This window comes from Anser anser (genome assembly GCF_964211835.1).
Source record: "Anser anser genome assembly, chromosome: 2".
NCBI classification, from domain to species: domain Eukaryota; kingdom Metazoa; phylum Chordata; class Aves; order Anseriformes; family Anatidae; genus Anser; species Anser anser.
In genome coordinates, this window is record NC_139721.1 from 21,632,130 (window position 1) to 21,651,269 (window position 19,140).

At 48.6% G+C, this 19,140-nt stretch overlaps 1 protein-coding gene across 1 annotated transcript; it reads left to right on the top strand.

The window, feature by feature from the left end:
• The first annotated feature begins 600 nt into the window (after window positions 1-600).
• On the top strand, window positions 601-17,449 carry RRM2B (ribonucleotide reductase regulatory TP53 inducible subunit M2B). The gene is made up of 9 exons (XM_083824774.1): window positions 601-758; window positions 4,731-4,883; window positions 6,548-6,664; window positions 7,224-7,357; window positions 8,431-8,525; window positions 10,584-10,717; window positions 13,530-13,634; window positions 14,637-14,750; window positions 15,186-17,449. Exons 1-9 carry the CDS (start codon window positions 705-707, stop codon window positions 15,336-15,338), a joined length of 1,059 nt encoding a protein of 352 aa, XP_083680900.1. The 5' UTR covers window positions 601-704; the 3' UTR covers window positions 15,339-17,449.
• Window positions 17,450-19,140: the final 1,691 nt, after the last annotated feature.

Genomic DNA, 19,140 nt, shown 5'->3' on the forward strand with positions numbered 1-19,140 from the left:
TACATCCATTACATAGTTAATGGAAGGTATTCTGAGGTCTGTATTAGCTTAGGACGGATTCAAAGGTGTAATCTTTTTCTTACTTAAGTTGGAGTTTTTCATATACTTCCACCATGTTCACTTTTATCCCCTAATAGACACACTAATATCAGTGCCAGCTGCCACTACTACGTGCGGTTGTAGCAAACCAGTTAACTCCCTCCGCTACTTTATCTTCCGCTATCGTCTCTCAGCAGCTTGGCTGGGATTTTCTCTATTTTATTTATTTATTTTTTAACAAGAACAGCCACTGCCCTGCCCAATCTCCCTCCCTCAGGTTTCTGCCTCTATTTTTGTGTCGCAGGTGTGGGCCTGCAGCCAGCTCCGGCCTCGGGAGCTTTGTTTTTTTTTTTGTTTTTATTTATTTATTTATTTATTTATTTATTTGTCCCTCTGCTTCCAGAGGTGCCGTGTGTCTGTGCGACCGCTCTTTGTTAACGACACAGCCCCGGGGCCGGGCAGCCAGGCCCTGCCTCGCCTCCCTCCGGCCCCAAACGGGGCCGCGGTGCCTTTCCCCGCTCCCGGGGGCCTCTCCCCGGGCCCACCGCGGGGCCGGGCCGGGCCGAGGCGAGGCGAGGCGAGGCGAGGCGGTGCCCCAGCCGTGCTCCGCCCCGGCGGAGGGCCGGCCTCCCGTCAGCTGCCGCTGCGGCCCACACGGCGGGGCCATGGGGGAGAGCCGGGGCACGGCGGCGCTGCGGGAGGCGGCCGGGCCGCAGCGGGTAAGGCCGGGCCGCGGGCGGGCGGTGGGGCCCCGGGGCCGGGCGCGCTGCGTCGTCCTCTTCCCTCGGGCACCCCGCGGTGGGAGGAAGGGCCCCGGGGGGGCCTCGGGGGCCTCTCCTCGTCGCCCCCGTGGGCCGGGAGGGGGTGAGAGCCCCCCGGAGCCCTCAGAGCAGCGCCGGGCCCGAGGCGTGCGGGGCCGAAGGCTGTTTGCTGTGGAGAAGCCCCCACGATCTTTGTGTTTCAGCAGGACTCGAGTTTGTGGACAAACCTGAAAAATACTTTTCTGTTTTCCCTTTAAACATTGGCGTGTTGTAGCCGTAACGTAGATGGACATGCACTGGCTTGCCAGAGACAAACAGACCTGTGCTCTTCCTTCTGGCGAGCAGAACCAGCGGGTGCTGCACTCCTCATCCACCATTCAGGCCAAAGTTGTCTCTCCCTGGAGTGCAGGGGATCTTCTGGTCAGGGAAACCCAGTTTCACTGCTAGCAAATCCTCAGCTGCTGGCCTGAAGCTTTTGGGAGCTCACAACCTACATGGCGGTGTGGAAAAAGTCATCCTTCCTTACACACCCATCCTTCCTTACACATCCATCCTTCCTTACATATCCATCCTTCCTTACACACCCATCCTTCCTTACATATCCATCCTTCCTTACACATCCATCCTTCCTTACATATCCATCCTTCCTTACACATCCATCCTTCCTTACACATCCATCCTTCCTTACACATCCATCCTTCCTTACTCATCCATCCTTCCTTACTCATCCATCCTTCCTTACACATCCATCCTTCCTTTCACATCCTTCCTTTTCACATCCTTTCCTTTCACATCCATCCTTCCTTACACATCCCGAGGGTTTTTGCAGACATGGCCTGTGCCGTATCGCAGTGCCAGCCCTGCCAGTGCTTTTATTTTTCATCCTTTGCTGTAAGCGATGCAGAGCACGTAGCTGAGGTATTTGCACGCAGAGCCCAACAACTGTTGCTGCAGGGTAGGAATTTTATGTGTGTATAAATATTAGTTGTTTCCTAGTTTGCTGCATTTGAAACTCAAGTAAAGAACTTCAGTGCCACTAGGCAGTCTTAGTTCTTTGTTGGGTTTATTGACCTCAACAGCAGCATTTGTTTCTAGCAGTTGCAGAACAACAGGAATATGAAATACCGGTGTTTGTCCAGCGAAGGGCTGATGGTTGAGCGACTGGGGTCGCTCAACACGAAGAGTTGAGGGTTGAGAGACTGGGGTCTCTGTCACACGAAGAGGGGCTGGGACTGTTCAGCTTCATGGAGAGAATAAAGGAGACGGAGCCAGACTCTTCTCAGTGGTGCTAGTGACAGGACACGAGGCAGCGGGCACAAGCTGAAGTACAGCAGGTTTCCGTCTTCACACTAAGAAAACACTTTGTGCTATTCAGGTGATCAAACACTGGCACAGGTTATGCAGAGAGGTTGTGGAGTCTCCATCGTTGGAAATAGTGAAATGCTGACTGGCTACGGTCCTGAGCAGCGTACAGTGGCTGACCCTGCCTGAGCAGGGGTGGGACCGCACCTTCCTGCCTTGCCTGTGCTGTGTGCTTGGCTCTTGGTACCTGAGCAGCAAGCAGCGCCTTCTGACTGTGAGCCTGGATGCTCCTCGTTCTTACGGCACGTGCAGAGTGTTTCGTACACCTGCTGGAGATGAAGGAAAAGAACAGGATGCCGAAAGGAAGCAGAAGTGTACAGACCTTGTGAATGTTACCTCCCCCAGCGCCGTGAGCTCTGCTGGTTTCCCCGGGCCAGGAAGGCAGGACCAGGACTGCGCCGTGCTCCTGCGGTGCAAGGTGACGGCTGCCCTGGAGCCCTGGCTGTGATCAGCACGTGCTGTACCTCAGGAACTGAAATAGAGGAGGATCTTCCATGAATTTCCAGCCGCGTTGTACCACGGAATGCACCAAGTTACGAAGCTGGCTAGGAAGCAAGTGTTACTCTGATACAATTTTTACCTGGAGGGGTGAAACACAGAACTGAGAGAGACAGCACTGTGTGACAGCCAGGCGTTGCCTGCCTGTGAGCTCAGAGATGGAGCATGTGTGCAGAACTCCTCTCCATCCCCAGCAGGGCTTAGGTGGTGCGGGAGGTGGATTGGGAGGGAGCTGCCAGCATGGTATATTCTTTGTGGGATAACTCTTTCTTACTCTTTCAAAAATTATTATTTTTTAAACTGGTATCACTTTCCAGTTCTGCACTGTGGTCCTTCGCAGGGTCATGCCATCGCTCTGAGCCTTTGGCTGCTGGAAGCCATCCTTCTGCTTTCCTGCAGCTGGTTCTCTCCAGGCTGGATACGCTGCTTCACTCTTCTTCTTCTGTTACCCCTCTCTGAACCGTGTTTTGACGGTATTTCTGGCACGTTGACCGCTCCATCTACGGCCTGTGGATGGCAGCTGTTGGAGGCGGTGGGGAAAGTCACCAGAACTCCTTGCCTCTCTGCTAGCCTCCGCTTTTCCTGCCACACTGGAACTTCCACTTGCTCTTTCTGTGCTCCCCTTCACTTCTGTACACCAGAAGTGCTCTCCGGGTTATCTTCCTACATGACGCGCCCTGCGTGCTGGTTTTTGAACGGCTCGGGAGCATCAGGGCTAGGGTTAGGAACTGCTAGTCCGTCCTATTAGTCTAAAACAAGTATGTGGGGACAGCCCCCGGGCAGCACAGAAGGTTTTTGCTCAGGAAATCATTGGGCTAGCAAGGGAGGCTCTCGCAGTGTTTCCTGTTGCAAGGGTGCCAGGCGGTTGCAGCAGCAGGTGGGAGCGCCGGCGGTGGGGCCGGCCCTGAGGACGTCGCGCCGAGGCGCAGAGCGGCCCCTGCGGCGCCCCGGTTCTCCCCCCGCGACGCTTTCGGGTCGGCTGCTGCAACCATCTCTGCTTCCTGAGCGATGCGGAGGGTCTTGCACTCTTGTGATAGTCAGCAGAGACTGCGAGGTGGTGCTTGGAAATTTGTCTTGGATAATTAAACAATATTTAAAAATCTAATAAGCTGGTAAAGCTAAGGCAGAATGGGCTTCTTAATGTGGTTTCTTTTGGAATCTGCTTTGCAGTGGGTGTGTGGATTTGTTTTTGAATGTGGGTAGCACTGGTACAGCCAAATAAATCATTTTATTATTTTCCAGGTGGAGGGAAAGGATTACTTTTTAGCATGCGAGTGGTTACGTGCAGGCTGGGTGGGGAAGGGACTTTGGCACCTCCAGGGAAGGTAGAAGCAATGATTTAAAAAAAAAAAAAAAAAAACATTTTGCTCCCCTTCCCTGCTGCACTATAAAGCCTCACGTAGTGCCTGCTGTTAGTTATCCTCCCCAGCAGTGCCAGGAGGATCTCGGAACCGCCCCAGGAAGGCGTCCTGCCGGCTAACCCCGGGATAACCGTGAGCCAGCGGCTCCTGGGGAGGCTGCAGCACGCCGTCCGTCCTCACAGCTCTTGGTGACGGCTCGTCTCCAGCAGGTGCTGGGTGGCACGTCGGGCAGGGAGCTGGTGTCCCCCAGCTGGAGGCTCTGAAAGAGCGGTCTGTAAGAAGGATGTCCGCGAGGCTGGCGATGCGAAGGGACCCAGCCGAGGTGGCCGTGGAGGCGGGCGCTGAGGAGCGGGCAGGCAGCGCGCTCTCTTTGTTCGACGGCGGTGCGGGTGCAGCCGTGATTTCCTCCTGGCACCACGGAGAGCCCTTTTCTTTTGCACTCAGGTGCCAGACGCTTCCTGGCACCGGTGCGGCTGGCGGGAGGACAGCTAGCGTGAGCGGAGCAGGGCAGAGCCGGGCGGCAAGGCAGCCCGAGCAGGGGCACGGATGGAGGGCGGAGGGGAGAGTAAACCAGGCGAGGGTGATGTGGCCACCCCTGGGGGACAGGTGAGCGCGCGATACGGGCGGTTTCGAGCTGTATCTTTGGGGCGCAGCGGAAAGCAGGGAGTCCGTAAGGGCAGCCTTAACCAAGACTGTGCTTTATCCTCAGAGCTCTTCGAGTGCTGTTGAAAACGGCTTGAAACCTCACGAGGAGCCTCTTCTCAGAAAAAACCCCCGCCGCTTCGTCATCTTCCCCATCCAGTACCCGGACATATGGAAAATGTACAAACAGGCCCAGGCCTCCTTTTGGACGGCGGAGGAGGTGAGCTCTGGGGCAGTGGGTTTGCACAATATTCGTGGTTCTGGATTTTCATTCCTAGCCCTGCTGCTGGCTTGTGTTTTGTGTGGGTTGCAGTTAATTTTATGTATTGTCAGGTCCCTGCAGCAGAGCAGGACTCCCTTTGTGGACAGTGGAAAGAAAGCTGCTTCCGTCAGGTGATTCAGCTGACCTCTCTTAGGTGTTTGGTTTAGGACGAGGTGGAATTGTGTCCTGGGGCACTTCCCTGGTTGTAGGGGGAATCTCTGTCAGGTGGCTCTTACCCTGCTGTGGTCTCTGTACCTGAAGCTACCTCCTTGCCCTTGAAAAATGTTCTGAGCAATTTCATGAGAATGCTGCTCCTTAATACCAGGCACCTGTTTTCCAGAAAGATGGTGACAATCAGGGAAACTTGCTAAAAATGCATATAATTTACTCCTGAGCACCCCGGTTAGATGCTTGTCACCATGTTACGATGCAAACTGGGAGTCAGGCCGTCTCATTTTCCCTGAGGTGGCTGGTTGGCCAGGCCTGAGCCGTACTCAGCTCGCTACACTTGCAGCAATGGAGGTTTCTGAATTTGCATGGATCTAGGGAAATTACCTGCCAGGTGACCAGCTTGTTCCAACGCAGAGCTTCTGCAGTCTTTGCTCATTTGTGAGCAGTGGTCTGCAATTGCTGAGCGGTGACGGACTCTAAATAGACCAGAAAGCATCCTGGGATGGCAGCGAGTAGCTGTCTTTACAAGTGTTATTCCATCACCTGCTGGGGAGGTAAGCTGCCCTGTGTCAAAAAAGGTTGATTTAAATAGTTACAAAGCACTCAGACTCCTGCCTGATGAGCCTTGCTCTTTTACCACATCACTGGTTCCTTCTTCCGCTGTCCTACCATCTGTCAGCACATTTCCAAATGAGTTGGAAAGTTGTAAAATCGGTTTGTATGCGCGTGCGTTTATGCATGAGCACACACATCTATTTGTATGTAAATAACGCAGACACACATACACGTACAAAAGTTTTTTTAGCCTCGTTGTAGTTTTCACATCTGGCCCTACTTAACAGCTGCTGTGTTTCAGAAATCCCTCAAAACAAACAAACAAAGAAAAAAGGCCAGTGCAAAGGATCTCTTGTGGTTTTCTACCGTGGCTAGGGCGAAGTGTGACAGGTGGGAGCAGTTGCCTGGCATTTGCCCAATGCTGTTCTCGGGCAGGATGGAGGCTGAACACCTGTCAAAGGCAAAAGTGCCCTCAGTGCATCTTTTGGCATCCCCGGGTCTAGGTTTCTTTCAACACCAGCATTTATTTCTAGTAGAGTTTATAAATGTCTCAGAGTGAGCTCTTCTTATTAATGTGTTCATACTCGTGCCGTTAAGATACCGATGCTTCTTGAAATCTGATTTATTTATAATTCAATAGATACTATTTTTATTTCACGTTACAAAAGTGTACACTGCAAAGCAAACACAGGGTGTTAGCGTTGCAGAGGGAGACAGCAGTACTGCAGTACATCCACTGTGCTTTGTGTTCACACATATTTAAATTCTCCGTGTGCAGAGATTTCAAAGCCAATGCCAAAGCTCTGCCTCAAACGTTTGTCTAGGCTGCTTTTGTTCTTACAGAATAACAAGCACAAAATGGTGATAATGTGCTTTTTTTTTTTTTCCTTTATTAGGTTGATTTATCAAAGGACCTTCCTCACTGGAACAAGCTAAAAGCAGATGAAAAATACTTTATCTCTCACGTTCTGGCCTTTTTTGCAGCCAGCGATGGAATTGTAAACGAAAACCTGGTGAGAAAGCTTTACAGCTTGAATACTGACTCATTTTATTAGCTATTGCCTTTTCCTTTTTTCTCATGTTAATGCGTATATTTACTTCCCATCACCTCACCTTTGCCAAGGGAAATAAGCAGCTGGTTTTGCTGGGAGAGCTGTCTGAGTTATGTTTGATCAACTGCTGTCAGCAGGACTCCAAATCATGTTGCTCCAAAACACGTCTTACATCATACTGTTTATTTTTTTAACGATGAACAGAAAGTGAGGCTTCGTTCAGTGTGAGGTTTTCACTACTGCGGTATTTTGCTCTTTCCTTCCTGTGTGTGTGTGCCACCACGCTTCACTGCTGTTGTCTGCACGACGAGCAGAGCAGATGTGTTTACTTCCAGCTAGCTTTCTCTATTTGCTTCAGCACCACACCTATCCTATTGACATACCTGTTCATAAAGTAGGGCTGAATTGCTCCCATCCTTTCGGCGTGGTAGAGATTTATTGTCTCTCCTAGTGGGCTTAAAGAACTGTCGCATGTGACTGGTTTTACTGTGCTCACTGTCATGCTTTTTGGTGTTGGTAGGTGGCACGCTTTAGCCAGGAGGTGCAGATCCCAGAAGCTCGCTGTTTCTATGGCTTTCAGATTCTCATTGAGAACGTTCACTCGGAGATGTACAGCTTGCTTATAGACACTTACATCAAAGACCCTGAGAAAAGGTAAGCCTCTGAATGTGCTACCAACCCCTGGGAAATCTTTTCTCTAGCCCAGTGGCACCGTGGTTGGGCAGCAGCAGCTGCCTTCTGTTTCACCCTGACTTACTAGGGGATTGCTTAAAGCTTTCCAAGCCTGCACTCCTGGCCCCCAAAATGGAGGGAAGTATTATCAGTCAAGGAACTGCCATGGGAGTGCTCAGAAGGCTGGTTAATATTTTTGTGAAGTTGTGACTGCAAGAGGTACGGCCTGTGTGGAACGTCGTTAAGCATCAGACAGGCTCCCTGTAGTTCCTGTGCTCCTGTGGTGCTTGCTATTGCATCAGCAAAGGATATGCCTCTGGAAATCTAGTGCTGCTGATCCAACTGGTGTTTGTGCCCTATGCTAATCAATGTATTTTTGGCTTGTTTATTGTCAGTGCTACTTGAGCTACTTATTTTTAAAGTAAATAAGTCTTTTTTGGAGAGCTTCATCACCTTTGTTATCTGGAGGTCTGCCTACTCTGAATGAAAATACTCTAGAAAAGAAGTATTTTCCCTCAGAGATTCCACCGTGGTGATGGTCGGGCAGGGCTTGGTTTCCCACCGTGGCATCCCGTGTGGTGCAACAGTGTCCTGCAACCCCACAGCACAGGGCTAGCGGGAGGGCTGCAAGGTTTTCCTTCAGGTTTTCAGCATGGGGACAGAGCCTGCGCTGGTGGCAGTTGTCCGGTTCCTTCTGTGGTGTCGGGAGAGATGAGCTGTATCTCCTTGCGGAGGAACTGGCTGCCATCTGGCTTGAAATCTGAGAGCCAGCGTGGTGCAGTGGACGGACACCCAGGGGTAGGAAGTCTGAGTGCGCTTCCATCTCTGCAGCTCACCTCCTCTGAGGCCTTGGCTACGCCATTTTCTGCACATCTGCCTCCCCGCGCTCTGGTTCCCAGAGATGGTCAGCCCTTCGGGGTAGGAATTCTTACTTGGGTCAGTTCAGAGCCTAGCACAGTGGGTTCTACGGCCTGGTGGAGACAACCAGGAGAGATTTACATAAATCCCTTCTTCGCATAATTATTCTGATGTTTTTTTTTTGTTTTCTTCTACAGGGATTTCTTATTTAATGCTATTGAAACAATGCCTTGTGTCAAGAAGAAGGCAGACTGGGCTCTGAAGTGGGCTGAAGACAGAGAATCCACTTTTGGTTTGTATCTTCTTAAGAACTTGTTTCTGTTGTATGGCACAAACTAATCGTACGGAAATGAGCTGCACCCCTGAAATGCGAAATGAAATGCTCCACAGATGGCGTAGTGGCTGTGGTTTGACTAAAGAGCTAGAATTAGCTTTGGGTGAGCATTTATGTTTTCATCTTCAGATAGAACAATACATTAATGGCAGTGCCCGCTGGAATCACACTATGAAAAGCGCGTGTGGGTTTCTCTTTCTGTTTTCTTCATGCCAGACAACCCTGGCTTCTTCAGGTTTTGCTGGTGGGTCTTGTTTTCTAGGACTTTCGATAGTCTCTTCCAGTTGGTTCCCATTTTGTCCTCCAGTGTTCAGAAATGGACAGCTGAAGCCTTGCAAGTCCAGGCTTTTTTTGCGTGCATGTTCATGTACACAAATTTGTGTGTGATGTTAGCCTTTTTTCCAACATGGTAACCGAGTCTGGGCAAAAAAAGATTCAAGAATCATCTCTGTCTAGCATTTCTGGCTTGCTGTTGTGACCAGGCTTCCAGCTACTGTATCTCACCTCAGAGCTGGTTAAGCTTCCCTCAGCATGGTCGGAGGATATCCTTTCCAGTGTTCTGCCTTCAGCTTACAGTGTTGGCCCTAAGGGACCGCTGTAGCTGCAATGAATAATAGGCAGACTCTGGTGAATTTTCTAACAGAAACATCCTCTTCAGGGAATCAGGTTTCCTAACTGAAAAAGCAGTGTCTGTCCTTTTCTTTCTTTTTTTTTGTCCTTCCCTCCAAACTTTATGCATCCTATACTATTTTTTTTAAAGGATGTTTCTACTCTTCTGTATTTTCCATCTTACTGAGAAAATTATCCAAATGTAAAACATTCTGCAAGCCCAGGCCTTAAAATTATGCATTATGAGATACATTATGTTAAAGCAGCATGCTTACTTAGTGTTTCCTTCCAGACTGGCCTTTCAGCAGGGTCTTCGTAGCTTCGGCTGCTTTCTTACGCCAAGGGCTCAGCTGCTGTGTTTGTTCGGCGGACTCTTGGCCTCCCAGCCTGTGCAAACATTACGTGGTGCTGCTGACAGGAGATTTTGTTTCAGCATAACTCATTTATGTGATTGTTAGTCAGGTGGAATGTGGTAAAAAACATTGGTGTTCGGTATTGTGCTTGGTTAAATTGTATGACCAGTCTTCCTCCCCTCCTGGGTGGAACTAACTTAGGAGGTTTTTAGTGTTGTCATATAAATTCTTTCCTTAGTAGCTTCTGCGGTACTTTTACGTGTTGCTCTTCATGTTTTTCTCCTAACGTGAATTTCTTCAGATAAGCCAGCAGATGGCATTTGCATCTTGCTTGAGGAAGTGCGACCTCTGGAATTTTGGGGATTATTATTATTTTAAACAAAAATCTACGCAGTTCTCACTGGGAAAAGGCACCAGCATTTAATGCAAAACCTCTTAATGTTGGAATACACTCGGGGAACTTTTGGAGGTGTTTAAAATGGGGTACATGCAGTGACGTCTTCAGCAAGCAGTCAGGTGGTCTCGTAGTCTGAAGAAACACATTGCTGTAGAGAACAGGGAGAACTGGGACCTGTAATGCTGTGATTTCCTTGGACCTGTAATGCTGTGATTTCCTTGGACGAAAGGTGGGATACAGGTAGTTGTTTGTGACTGGGTGCAGGGTTTTCTGTTCGTTTATTTTATGGGAGACAGGCTTCTCCCAGTTCCGTATGTTAGTTACACAGCCATTGCCCTGCCTCTTAGGAGAAAGAGACAAAGCAGTAGTAGTATCTTTGGCCACTCTGGCCACTTTTGTTCCTTCCCTTCTGAGTTTTTTGTGGCAGTTTCAGTGCATGCTCAGGTTCTTCTGTTCTGCTGGGCTTGCCTGTGGTTCCGTGCCGTTGCGAGTGTTGACCTCTGTGCCTCGGGGTCTGCTGAAGGATGTGGTCGGGCACAGCACCTGGTGCTGCAGTGCGGATACCTCCCCTCCAGCATCGGGCTGATGCACATGCTGCTCCTGCTGACTGGCAGCGCGCCCTTTCATGTCTAACTGAAAATGTGTTGTGTTAAACAGGTGAGAGAGTTGTTGCCTTTGCTGCAGTCGAAGGCATCTTCTTCTCGGGCTCGTTCGCTGCTATATTTTGGCTGAAGAAGAGGGGCCTGATGCCTGGACTGACTTTCTCCAATGAACTCATCAGCAGAGATGAGGTAACGTGTCACATCCTACATGCTGGCTGGGAAGGAAAGCGAGTCTCATGGGGAAGGGCAGAACTTTATTCCTAAAGGTCCCATACTTTCGCTAGAGCAGGTCACATCTGTGGTGGCAGGTAGGTGCGGAAGGAAGCCGAAGAGCAGAAAGGGGACACAGCAGGTGAGTGGGGGCAGAGGCAGTGGTTGGGCAGGAACCAGTCCAAAAGAGAATCCAGCAGCGAGTAGGGGATGCAATTCTGGGTGTGACAGAGCCCTTGTAATGCCGGCACTGCAGGAGGGTAAGGAGGTGGCAGAAGTCTGAGTGTGTTCTCTGATAGCCAGTTCTTTCTACAGCCTGATAAAGGAACTGCACAGACCAGGAAGTTGGGATGCCTGTGAAGGATCAGGCTATTCCCAGCATATGTTTAAAAAGGGGAAAGAAGCATAGCTGGGATATGAGTTACTAACGAACTTAAAGCCAAGGTGCTGCTATGTCCCTCAGCAGAAATACCTGCTTTTAAAGGAAAGAGCAGCAATACCCCGGTTCATAACGTGACCAGAAATATGGATCAAGGGAAGGGGATGTTTGTTTCCTCACCTCTTTTCCCGTGCCATGAAGGGAGGCTGCCCAAGCACTGGCGTGGAATTGCACGGCCTGCAAGCGTGCGCCTGCTGGGCAAGGACCTAGGTAGCATGCAGCTCTGAGCTTTTCTCTGGTGTAACTGCTTCAGTCAGGTTCAAGCGGCCTCCTTGTCCCACTCCCCATCTCTCCCCATAGTTACAGGTACCAGGGCTTGCAGCCAGCCACCTGCACCCATCATCTGGCCAGCTGTGGATGGGCTGCTGCAGAAACAGCAGCAATTGTTCCCCTCCATCTGCCTGTGGTACTTCACAGGGCTAGGGTCTTCTGGAAGGGAGCAGCTACGGGTCTGCATCCGATGGGAGTGCTCTTTAGCTGAAAATGCGATGTGTCTGAGGGCTGTCAGCACGCTGAACGTGGCAGGTCGTGTCCCCACAAGTGCCCTTTCTTTTCACTGCTTCCTGGACTGCTGTCTGCCAGTTGGCAGCAGTTCCTTGTGGCTGAGGGCTGCCTGCAAGGCCCTGCACAACAGGGCAGCGTCAGCACTGAAAAAGCTGCAAGAGCAGTTTTATTTACAGTATAAACATGCTAATGGTCGAACTTATCACAGGTGGTCTAAAAGAATAAAGACCTCTACCGTAATGGAAGTAAACTCAATGGCTTAGATAAGCTCATTTGAAAGGAGGCATCTTGTGAGATGCCTTTAATTTAAAAGGCATTTGTTGGAGAAATGCTATGACTGGTAAAAAAAAAAACAACAACCAAACAATTCTTCAGCCCTGATCTCCTTGTGTCTTCTGTTTCCGTGAGTCATCACGAGCCGATCCATTCAGAAGAGGATGTACTTCTTAGAAAGGTGACTTGCAGATGGATGGGATGTATGTTCCCCTTTACGGCAGTGTAACTGTACTTCTCTGCAGTGTTGGGCACAGAAAGATGTAGGGGTTTTGGGGCTTCACTGGCACATTTCCACCTGCATAGCTGTTACTTGTGAAGAGTAAGGCAGGGTGCACACAACACCTGCATCAAAAAACAGGAAATGCTGTTACAAAAGAAGTGGCAGTGAAAGAATCTACACTGGAAAACCACAGCATGAGCTGTACACCTGAACAGATAAATGGTTAATGCTCAGTGTGGTTTTTGAGCTGCGGGCTCTGTTCCCAGGCTCTCTGAGCTGCTGCATCTCTGATTCTTAGAGGTGCCAAGCTGCTGGAAGCAGAGCGTGCTGAAGCCAGTCACCTTTTGCATCCCGCTGGTGATGCTGCCCTGGATGATGCCCTGGGAGGCCCTGCAGCTAGCAGCTAGTGCTGTCCCTAGCAGGGGAGTATTTCCCGAATTACAGTGCTTCAGGGCTCTTCCATGACCTGAAGCATAAGGGTTTCACAGCCTTACCGAAAAAGTTTTTGCTTCTTGGCTTTGTTTTTGCCCTTGTTAATGGTAGCACCGGGTTCTGTTGCCCGTAGCCTGCCAAGTCACTCTGACTGGGTCTCACTTTGAGTGTACCCTCACGGTGCCCATGTTTTCAGCACCGTGCTCTCAGGGGGAGAGGCAGGGTACCCCAGTGCTCCTTTGGAGTGACTGCAATTCGTTGGGCCCTGTGCAGGATGGCTGGGTGAAACATAAAGGCTTGTGCCCGGCGGATTGAATTGAGGCACAGTAACCTTAAATACCACAAATCTGTGGATGTTGTGGTAGCAAATCCTTCACACTAACTGCATGTTGTGTGGGGAGACGATTTGTTAATCTTGGATGTGATGACTCTAATCCGAATCTACTTTATTGAAAATGCTGTAAGGAGAAGCAAGGGAAGCTACTAAAAACTTAAAATAATTATTTCTGTACAGGTATCTCGAAGTAGAGAACAGATAAATGGTTTAAACCGACTGCCATACTTTTGCAGGTCCTGATGTGTAGGAGTCTTTCTGCAAAAGCATCTCTGGTGAGAGGCAGGAACCGAGCAGGGCTTAGCAGAGAATCCTTAGCCGTAGAGGGGCTCCCAAACTATTACCAGAGAGGACTGGAGGAAGGTGTATGCTGATTGTTAACTTTTGCATGTATTGGATTTAGATGTTAGTGTCTGTGCTGTAAACCAGAAGTGCCCTTATGGGTCAGCTACACGCAGTAACATTGAGACTGTCAAGAAGCAAGAGGCTAGGAAGCTTAAACCTGAATGAGGCTGCCTCTAAGTAAGAGTAAACTATGTGAAGGAGGGAAAAACTGTCTTTTTGTTGTTGTTCTCTGTTATTTCAGGGCCTACACTGTGATTTTGCTTGTCTAATGTTCCATTATTTAGTGAACAGACCGTCAGAAGAGAGGGTCCGGGAGATCATCGTTAACGCTGTTGAAATTGAACAGGTAAGCCTGGCTAGGACAGCGTGGGGAGCAGCACGGGAGGAACTGTATGTGCAAAAAATAAACAAACTAACTTCTAACTTCTGAAATTCCATATGTAATGCTTGGATCCCTGATGCGTTACACCATCCTTTCCCTCTTCCTTAAATGTGACAAGAAAAGGCAGAGACTTTCTGATGCAGTTGCCAAGTAACTGTGAGAAGCTGAAGCTGGCAGGCTGCTTTCCTCCTTAATGACAAAAAAAGAATAAAGGATTCTCTCTTAGAGAAGAGTTTGTTTACCTCTGTCCTTTCAGGATGTTTGTCTCTCCCTGCTCATGCACAGACCTGTTTGTCCCCTGTGAGAGCACAAGGTCTGTTCTGGCCACGTGTTTGAACTTGGTGCTGTGTTTTCAGAATTGCTGTTCTTTCACAGAAAGTCCTACCCATCTCCAGGTTTCTGCATTGCTGAGCGTTTGGCAGGACTGTAATTTACCCTTTCTTTTCTGTTGTGATCTAACTGCTGTGATGATGATGAATGCCCCAGCATTGCCTTACGACACTGACAGGTCCTGCATCAGTGCCTAAACACGTCCATGGCTGAGTTCAGTGCTCATATATCCCTATCCTCTCTGATTTGTTGTTCCGTAATGGCTGCAAACCAAGGAAAACTGGAGATTTCTGGATCTATTCCTGCTCCCACTAGTATGGTGTGTAGGTTTTATTGAACTTGGAGCTCGAGCATTTTCTGAAGCTTGGGATCTTATGGGGGGGAAATGGAAGAGGGCAGTAATAAAAAATTCTTGTACCTTTTCCAGAAAAACATGCTAAAAATAAAGGAAGATACAAGCAACTACTGAAAACAGAAGACACTTGTTGAGTTTAGTGATGCAAGTTATTTATTCAGACAACTGCCTGGGGAGCCTGGAATATCACAAATTGTGTTGCTGTGAAACACAGGTGTCTTCTTTCCTTTTCCCATCCTAAATTTCATTTCTCTAAATGTCATCTGTATTTTAACTTCCAGGAGTTTCTAACAGAGGCATTACCTGTAGGTCTGATTGGAATGAATTGCACTCTGATGAAACAATACATTGAATTTGTCGCAGACCGGTTACTAATGGAGCTTGGGTTCTCAAAGGTAAGAGAAGAAATTGCCAGAAATGCTGCCCTGCTAGAACAGCCCAGGAAAGCTGTCGGCACAGAGCACTTTCTTAGAACTTGCACTTTCATTGAGTGACAGCCGAAACCACAACATTAATATATGTGCTTCCCTATTTAAAAGAGCAAGAACAATTTAGGCCATTGTTTCTGTCCAGCTGCTCTGCAGATTTGTAATGGGAAGCTTCTGCTGTGCTCAAGTGCTGCAGTCCTAGAAGGCTCACAAGCACCTTGCACAGGTTAACTTCGCCAAACTTCTGTGGAGTGACAGTACTGAAATTGCTTACAGAAGTGCTCATAAATTCTGCAGCGTATTACAGGGAGGGATGATCTGCTTCGAAAGGCTTTCACTTGTTGTTGTTAAGCATTGTTACCCTTTCAGAATCACCAGTGTAATAATGTTTACTTCCCCCAGGTCTTTCATGCAGAAAATCCTTTTGATTTCATGGAGAATATTTCTCTGGAAGGAAAAACAAATTTCTTTGAGAAGCGGGTTTCGGAATATCAGCGTTTTGCTGTTATGGCAGAAACAATGGACAACGTTTTCACTCTGGATGCAGATTTTTGATGCCTTGGCAAACGGTTTCCCCATCTCACTTACCGCTGTGAAGTTATCTCCATTTCCTCTGTTGGAGTTGGAGGCTACTTGGATTTTTTCCTGGGTTTTCATGTTGTTTGTTGGAGGAGTAAATAATTTTTGCTCTATGTCATTAAAAAAGAAAAAAGGGGGTCCTTTTTAAAAAAATTTATATGGCTTTTTAAAAGGATGTCCTTTTTAAGATTCCCTTGATCCATCTGCTGTAATTGCTGTCTTTAAAGATGACCTGGATACTATTACTTTTTTTAAGACTTCAGTAGTATTTTAAGAAAGCAAGCTGTATATTTACCTTACGTTACAGTGTTCTACTCTGAAAACCAGGTGAGGTATCACTCTATGTATATATGTTGATGTAAGTTATTTTTGTGGTTTCTCTTTTCATGTTTATAGATCTGATCGAGAGTAAAAGCTCTTCACTTTCATCCTGCTGCAGATGTAGTAGTAAGTGAATGCTAGAAGACATTAGTTGAATAAAGTACGAACTATAAAATCTTATTACACCCAGGGATACAGTTTGATCTCTGCAAAAACCTGGGTTTTGTCTGAAGCAGATTTTACTCTTTTTGCAAACCTGATGGCTGTCAGTAGGAGTTTAAATCACATACATATGATCTTTATATTACAGCTGTTACTAAGCACGTCAGTGGACCTTGAATGGCCTTGAAAACGCAAGCCTGTTAATAGTGGAGAAGAAACCACATCCTGTAGTTTGGCTTGTGCTGCCTGGTTTTCCCTGCTTCTCTAAACAAGTGCCTTATTAAGCAGTCTGTAGTTGTGCTGGGCTGCGTGGCCGGAACGGAGAGCTCTGGGTGTTGTCTGTCTTCTCCCCATCGTGCCGGGTGATTTGATATTTTCCCCTTCTCAGTTTCACCTGTGCATTGATGGGAGTGCGAAGGCATATCATTCCAAGGGATTATGCCTTGAGGTGTTCCAGACATGCTCCTTGAGCTGCGAGGAAGCACCAGTAATGCACTGAGGTACTTCAAGTTGCATGTTTAATGTGAACCATGGAAAGTATTGCCACAGAAGAGCTTCTGGAGTTAGGTATTAAACCTTTCAAAAACAAATCTGGAAGTAGTATGGGTTAGCAGCATCACATAAGACTGCTGTTTGGTTTTTGATGTGTGCCCAAAAACTTCTTTAATTTTTTGATACCACATGCAGAGAATGGAGCAGTTGAAGAAAACCTTAATATACTACAGCGATACTTGGGATGTAAGGAATAGTACTGACTTGTAGGTGGATTATCTACAAATAGATAGGCTCTTTTTTTTCCAAAGATTAAGTACATGTTCATGAGCTAGACGAAGAGTTCTGCTTTATTAAACCCAAACATTTTTCCATAATGTTTAGTGATTTGTACAAGAGCTTTTTAAGGCTTTCCTGCTGTTATAAGCATCTCGTGCTGCTTTCAATATGCTTGGCATGAGCTGAGCTGACATCAGTTACTGCTGGTGGGATGGTTACAAGTGTTATTTCCCTGCCATAGCCCTGAGTAGTGGAGTTCCACGAAATGGGTTCACTGCATTAACATAGTTCCTAGTGAGCAATTGCCTCTGCTGTGAAAACAAGCAGCAAAAATGACTTTTTGTTTGATCGCACTGATGGAGTACGGAGTGAGTACGCAAACAGTACAGCTTTTTTTTTAAACTCCTTGAGCAGAACCTGCATCATTTACCATAAGGTCCGTGCAGGGGTAGAGGGAGATGTGGAGAATATAGAGAAAAGCTGGAGTTGTTGTCACTACGTAATGTCCTACAACCACAAGAGGACTGTGGAATCTGGAGAGAAAATCCAGCACCTTTTGCAAATACTGTTCATGGCAGACAAAATGCTGCAAGTGGGTCTGTTGTTGGAGGAGTGGAACCTGTTTTTATGTCACTAAAAGTAATAAAAAGCATTTGTTTTGAGTGTTGTGAATTAAGATGAGAGTATACAAACTGTTCAAATACAAAACTGTTATGTGCTCAGGTTCTCTAAATGTACGTGAGATACCAAAGTGGTCATAACTCCCCCGTCTACCCCCCGCTTGGGTGTAAAATAGTTCTGTAGTTTCAATAAAACTTGAACGTGGAGAGGAACATGCGGTTGTCTGTTAGTTGTGTGCTTTATTGTGAAGTCTAAAATGATAAAATTAGGCCATGCCAGAGGAGCTTGGTGTTCATAGCTTTTGGTTTCTGGGAGAAAGTGGCATATTATCCTTACGCTGTCACGTACTTGGTGAGCTTTCAACTTACTGCTTCTTGTTCCGGGGCATGGGCTTTGCAGTCTAGGGAACAGACACATTTTATTTTACTTTTTTCCTGGAATTTTCTAGGTTAAGAATAAGTCTCCTGGGAGTCCTTTGGGTTCTCCATTGCCCTGTTCAGTGGCTGGGAAATCTTGTTTGCTTGTTTGGGGTAAATGTCTGCAGCGCTGGAGGCGGAGATGTGGCTGAAGCACCGTGCGTCTGGGTCGGAGGGACCTCACAGCTGGATTGAGACACAGCTGTTCAGAAACCTCCAGGAAAGATGATCCCAGTTTTTAACACCCAAAACCCCTCATTTTCCTTCAAGCAGAGAAACGTGGGTCGCAGGAAAGGGGACGGATTGATCAGCAATAGCCACGGGTGCTTAACAAAAGCTGCCGGTGTGCCCCCAGCCCTGCTCCCTGGTCACGAACAGACCGCGGAGTTCAGTAGGTCAGCGACTGGTCCCAGCTCCTGCTGAGAAAGAACAGAAAGTGGGTGAAGACAGGGCAGTTAGCAAGCTTTTCCTTAGCTTTCCTCGCCAGCCCCTAGCTCATGCTGCTGGGCCGGGGGGATTTTTGTGGCAGATGAGGGTGTCACGATCATGGCAGCACACCCAGAGCTGCAGCCAGCCCCTGGCAGGCTGACACTGCGCTGATCTAATTCTGCCACGCTTTTCTACTTGCCTTTGAATGTTATTAAACGGCGTGTCCCACAGCGGCTCCCCAGCCTCCCGGAGCCTGGCAGGGGAGCGTCTCCCTTTCAGCCCCTCATGGCAGGCCTGATGGGTGATCCAGGCCGGTTTTCCTCCTGGTGGAGCCCTTGAGTCAGCAAATACCCACGTTGCGCTTGCTAAATCCTTGAGGGCTCATTGCGGGAGAGCAGCAGTCACTGCAGATGGCAGTATGTTAATAATACGTGTAGCTACACAGACGGAAGCGTTGTACACGTACAGGTATCCTCTGCACATACTCAGAGCTGAGGGGAGAAGCCTATGGATGCCACGGGGCCTTCTCCCATCCCATCGCCCTTCACCCGGCTCTGGGATCACGGCCACGGTGGCCCAAGCCACGGGGCCGGGCCTCCAGCAGCTCCGGTCATCTCTGCTAACCAAAATCCCAAACTAAAGTTGTTCTAGCTGAAAATGCAGCCGTCCATAACGTGTGCCTGCATTCGGCCAGCACGTGTGCCTGCTCCGAAGCGCCCCGCGGAGCTGCCCGGCCTGTGCACGGAGGGGCAGCCCTGCCGGCCCCGGGGCTGTGGGGGGACACCGGGGCCGGCCGAGAGGTCCAGCACCAGCTCGTTTCGCACAACGTGTTTGCACAGCCGTCCCACGGGCAGGGCTGGGATTCCCCTGCTGCAGTGCTGACCCTTCTCATGAAACTGGAGAGGGTTTGCGAGTGACAGACGTGAGATTCGTATGCCAGTTATCCCTTGCAGCGAGGAAGCCTCCAAAACCGCTCTGCAGGCCCCTTGGGGGAATGGCAGAGGAGTTGGTGCGATTATTTATTTATTTTTTTTTTTCTTCTTGGTGGTTGGCAGATC

Coding starts and splice junctions, on each gene's coding strand:
- RRM2B (XM_083824774.1), top strand. CDS start 705: ATGGGGGAGAGCCGGGGCACGGCGGCGCTGCGGGAGGCGGCCGGGCCG. Junction 8,526..10,583: donor AGACAGAGAATCCACTTTTG/GTTTGTATCTTC, acceptor TGTGTTAAACAG/GTGAGAGAGTTGTTGCCTTT. Junction 14,751..15,185: donor TGGAGCTTGGGTTCTCAAAG/GTAAGAGAAGAA, acceptor TACTTCCCCCAG/GTCTTTCATGCAGAAAATCC.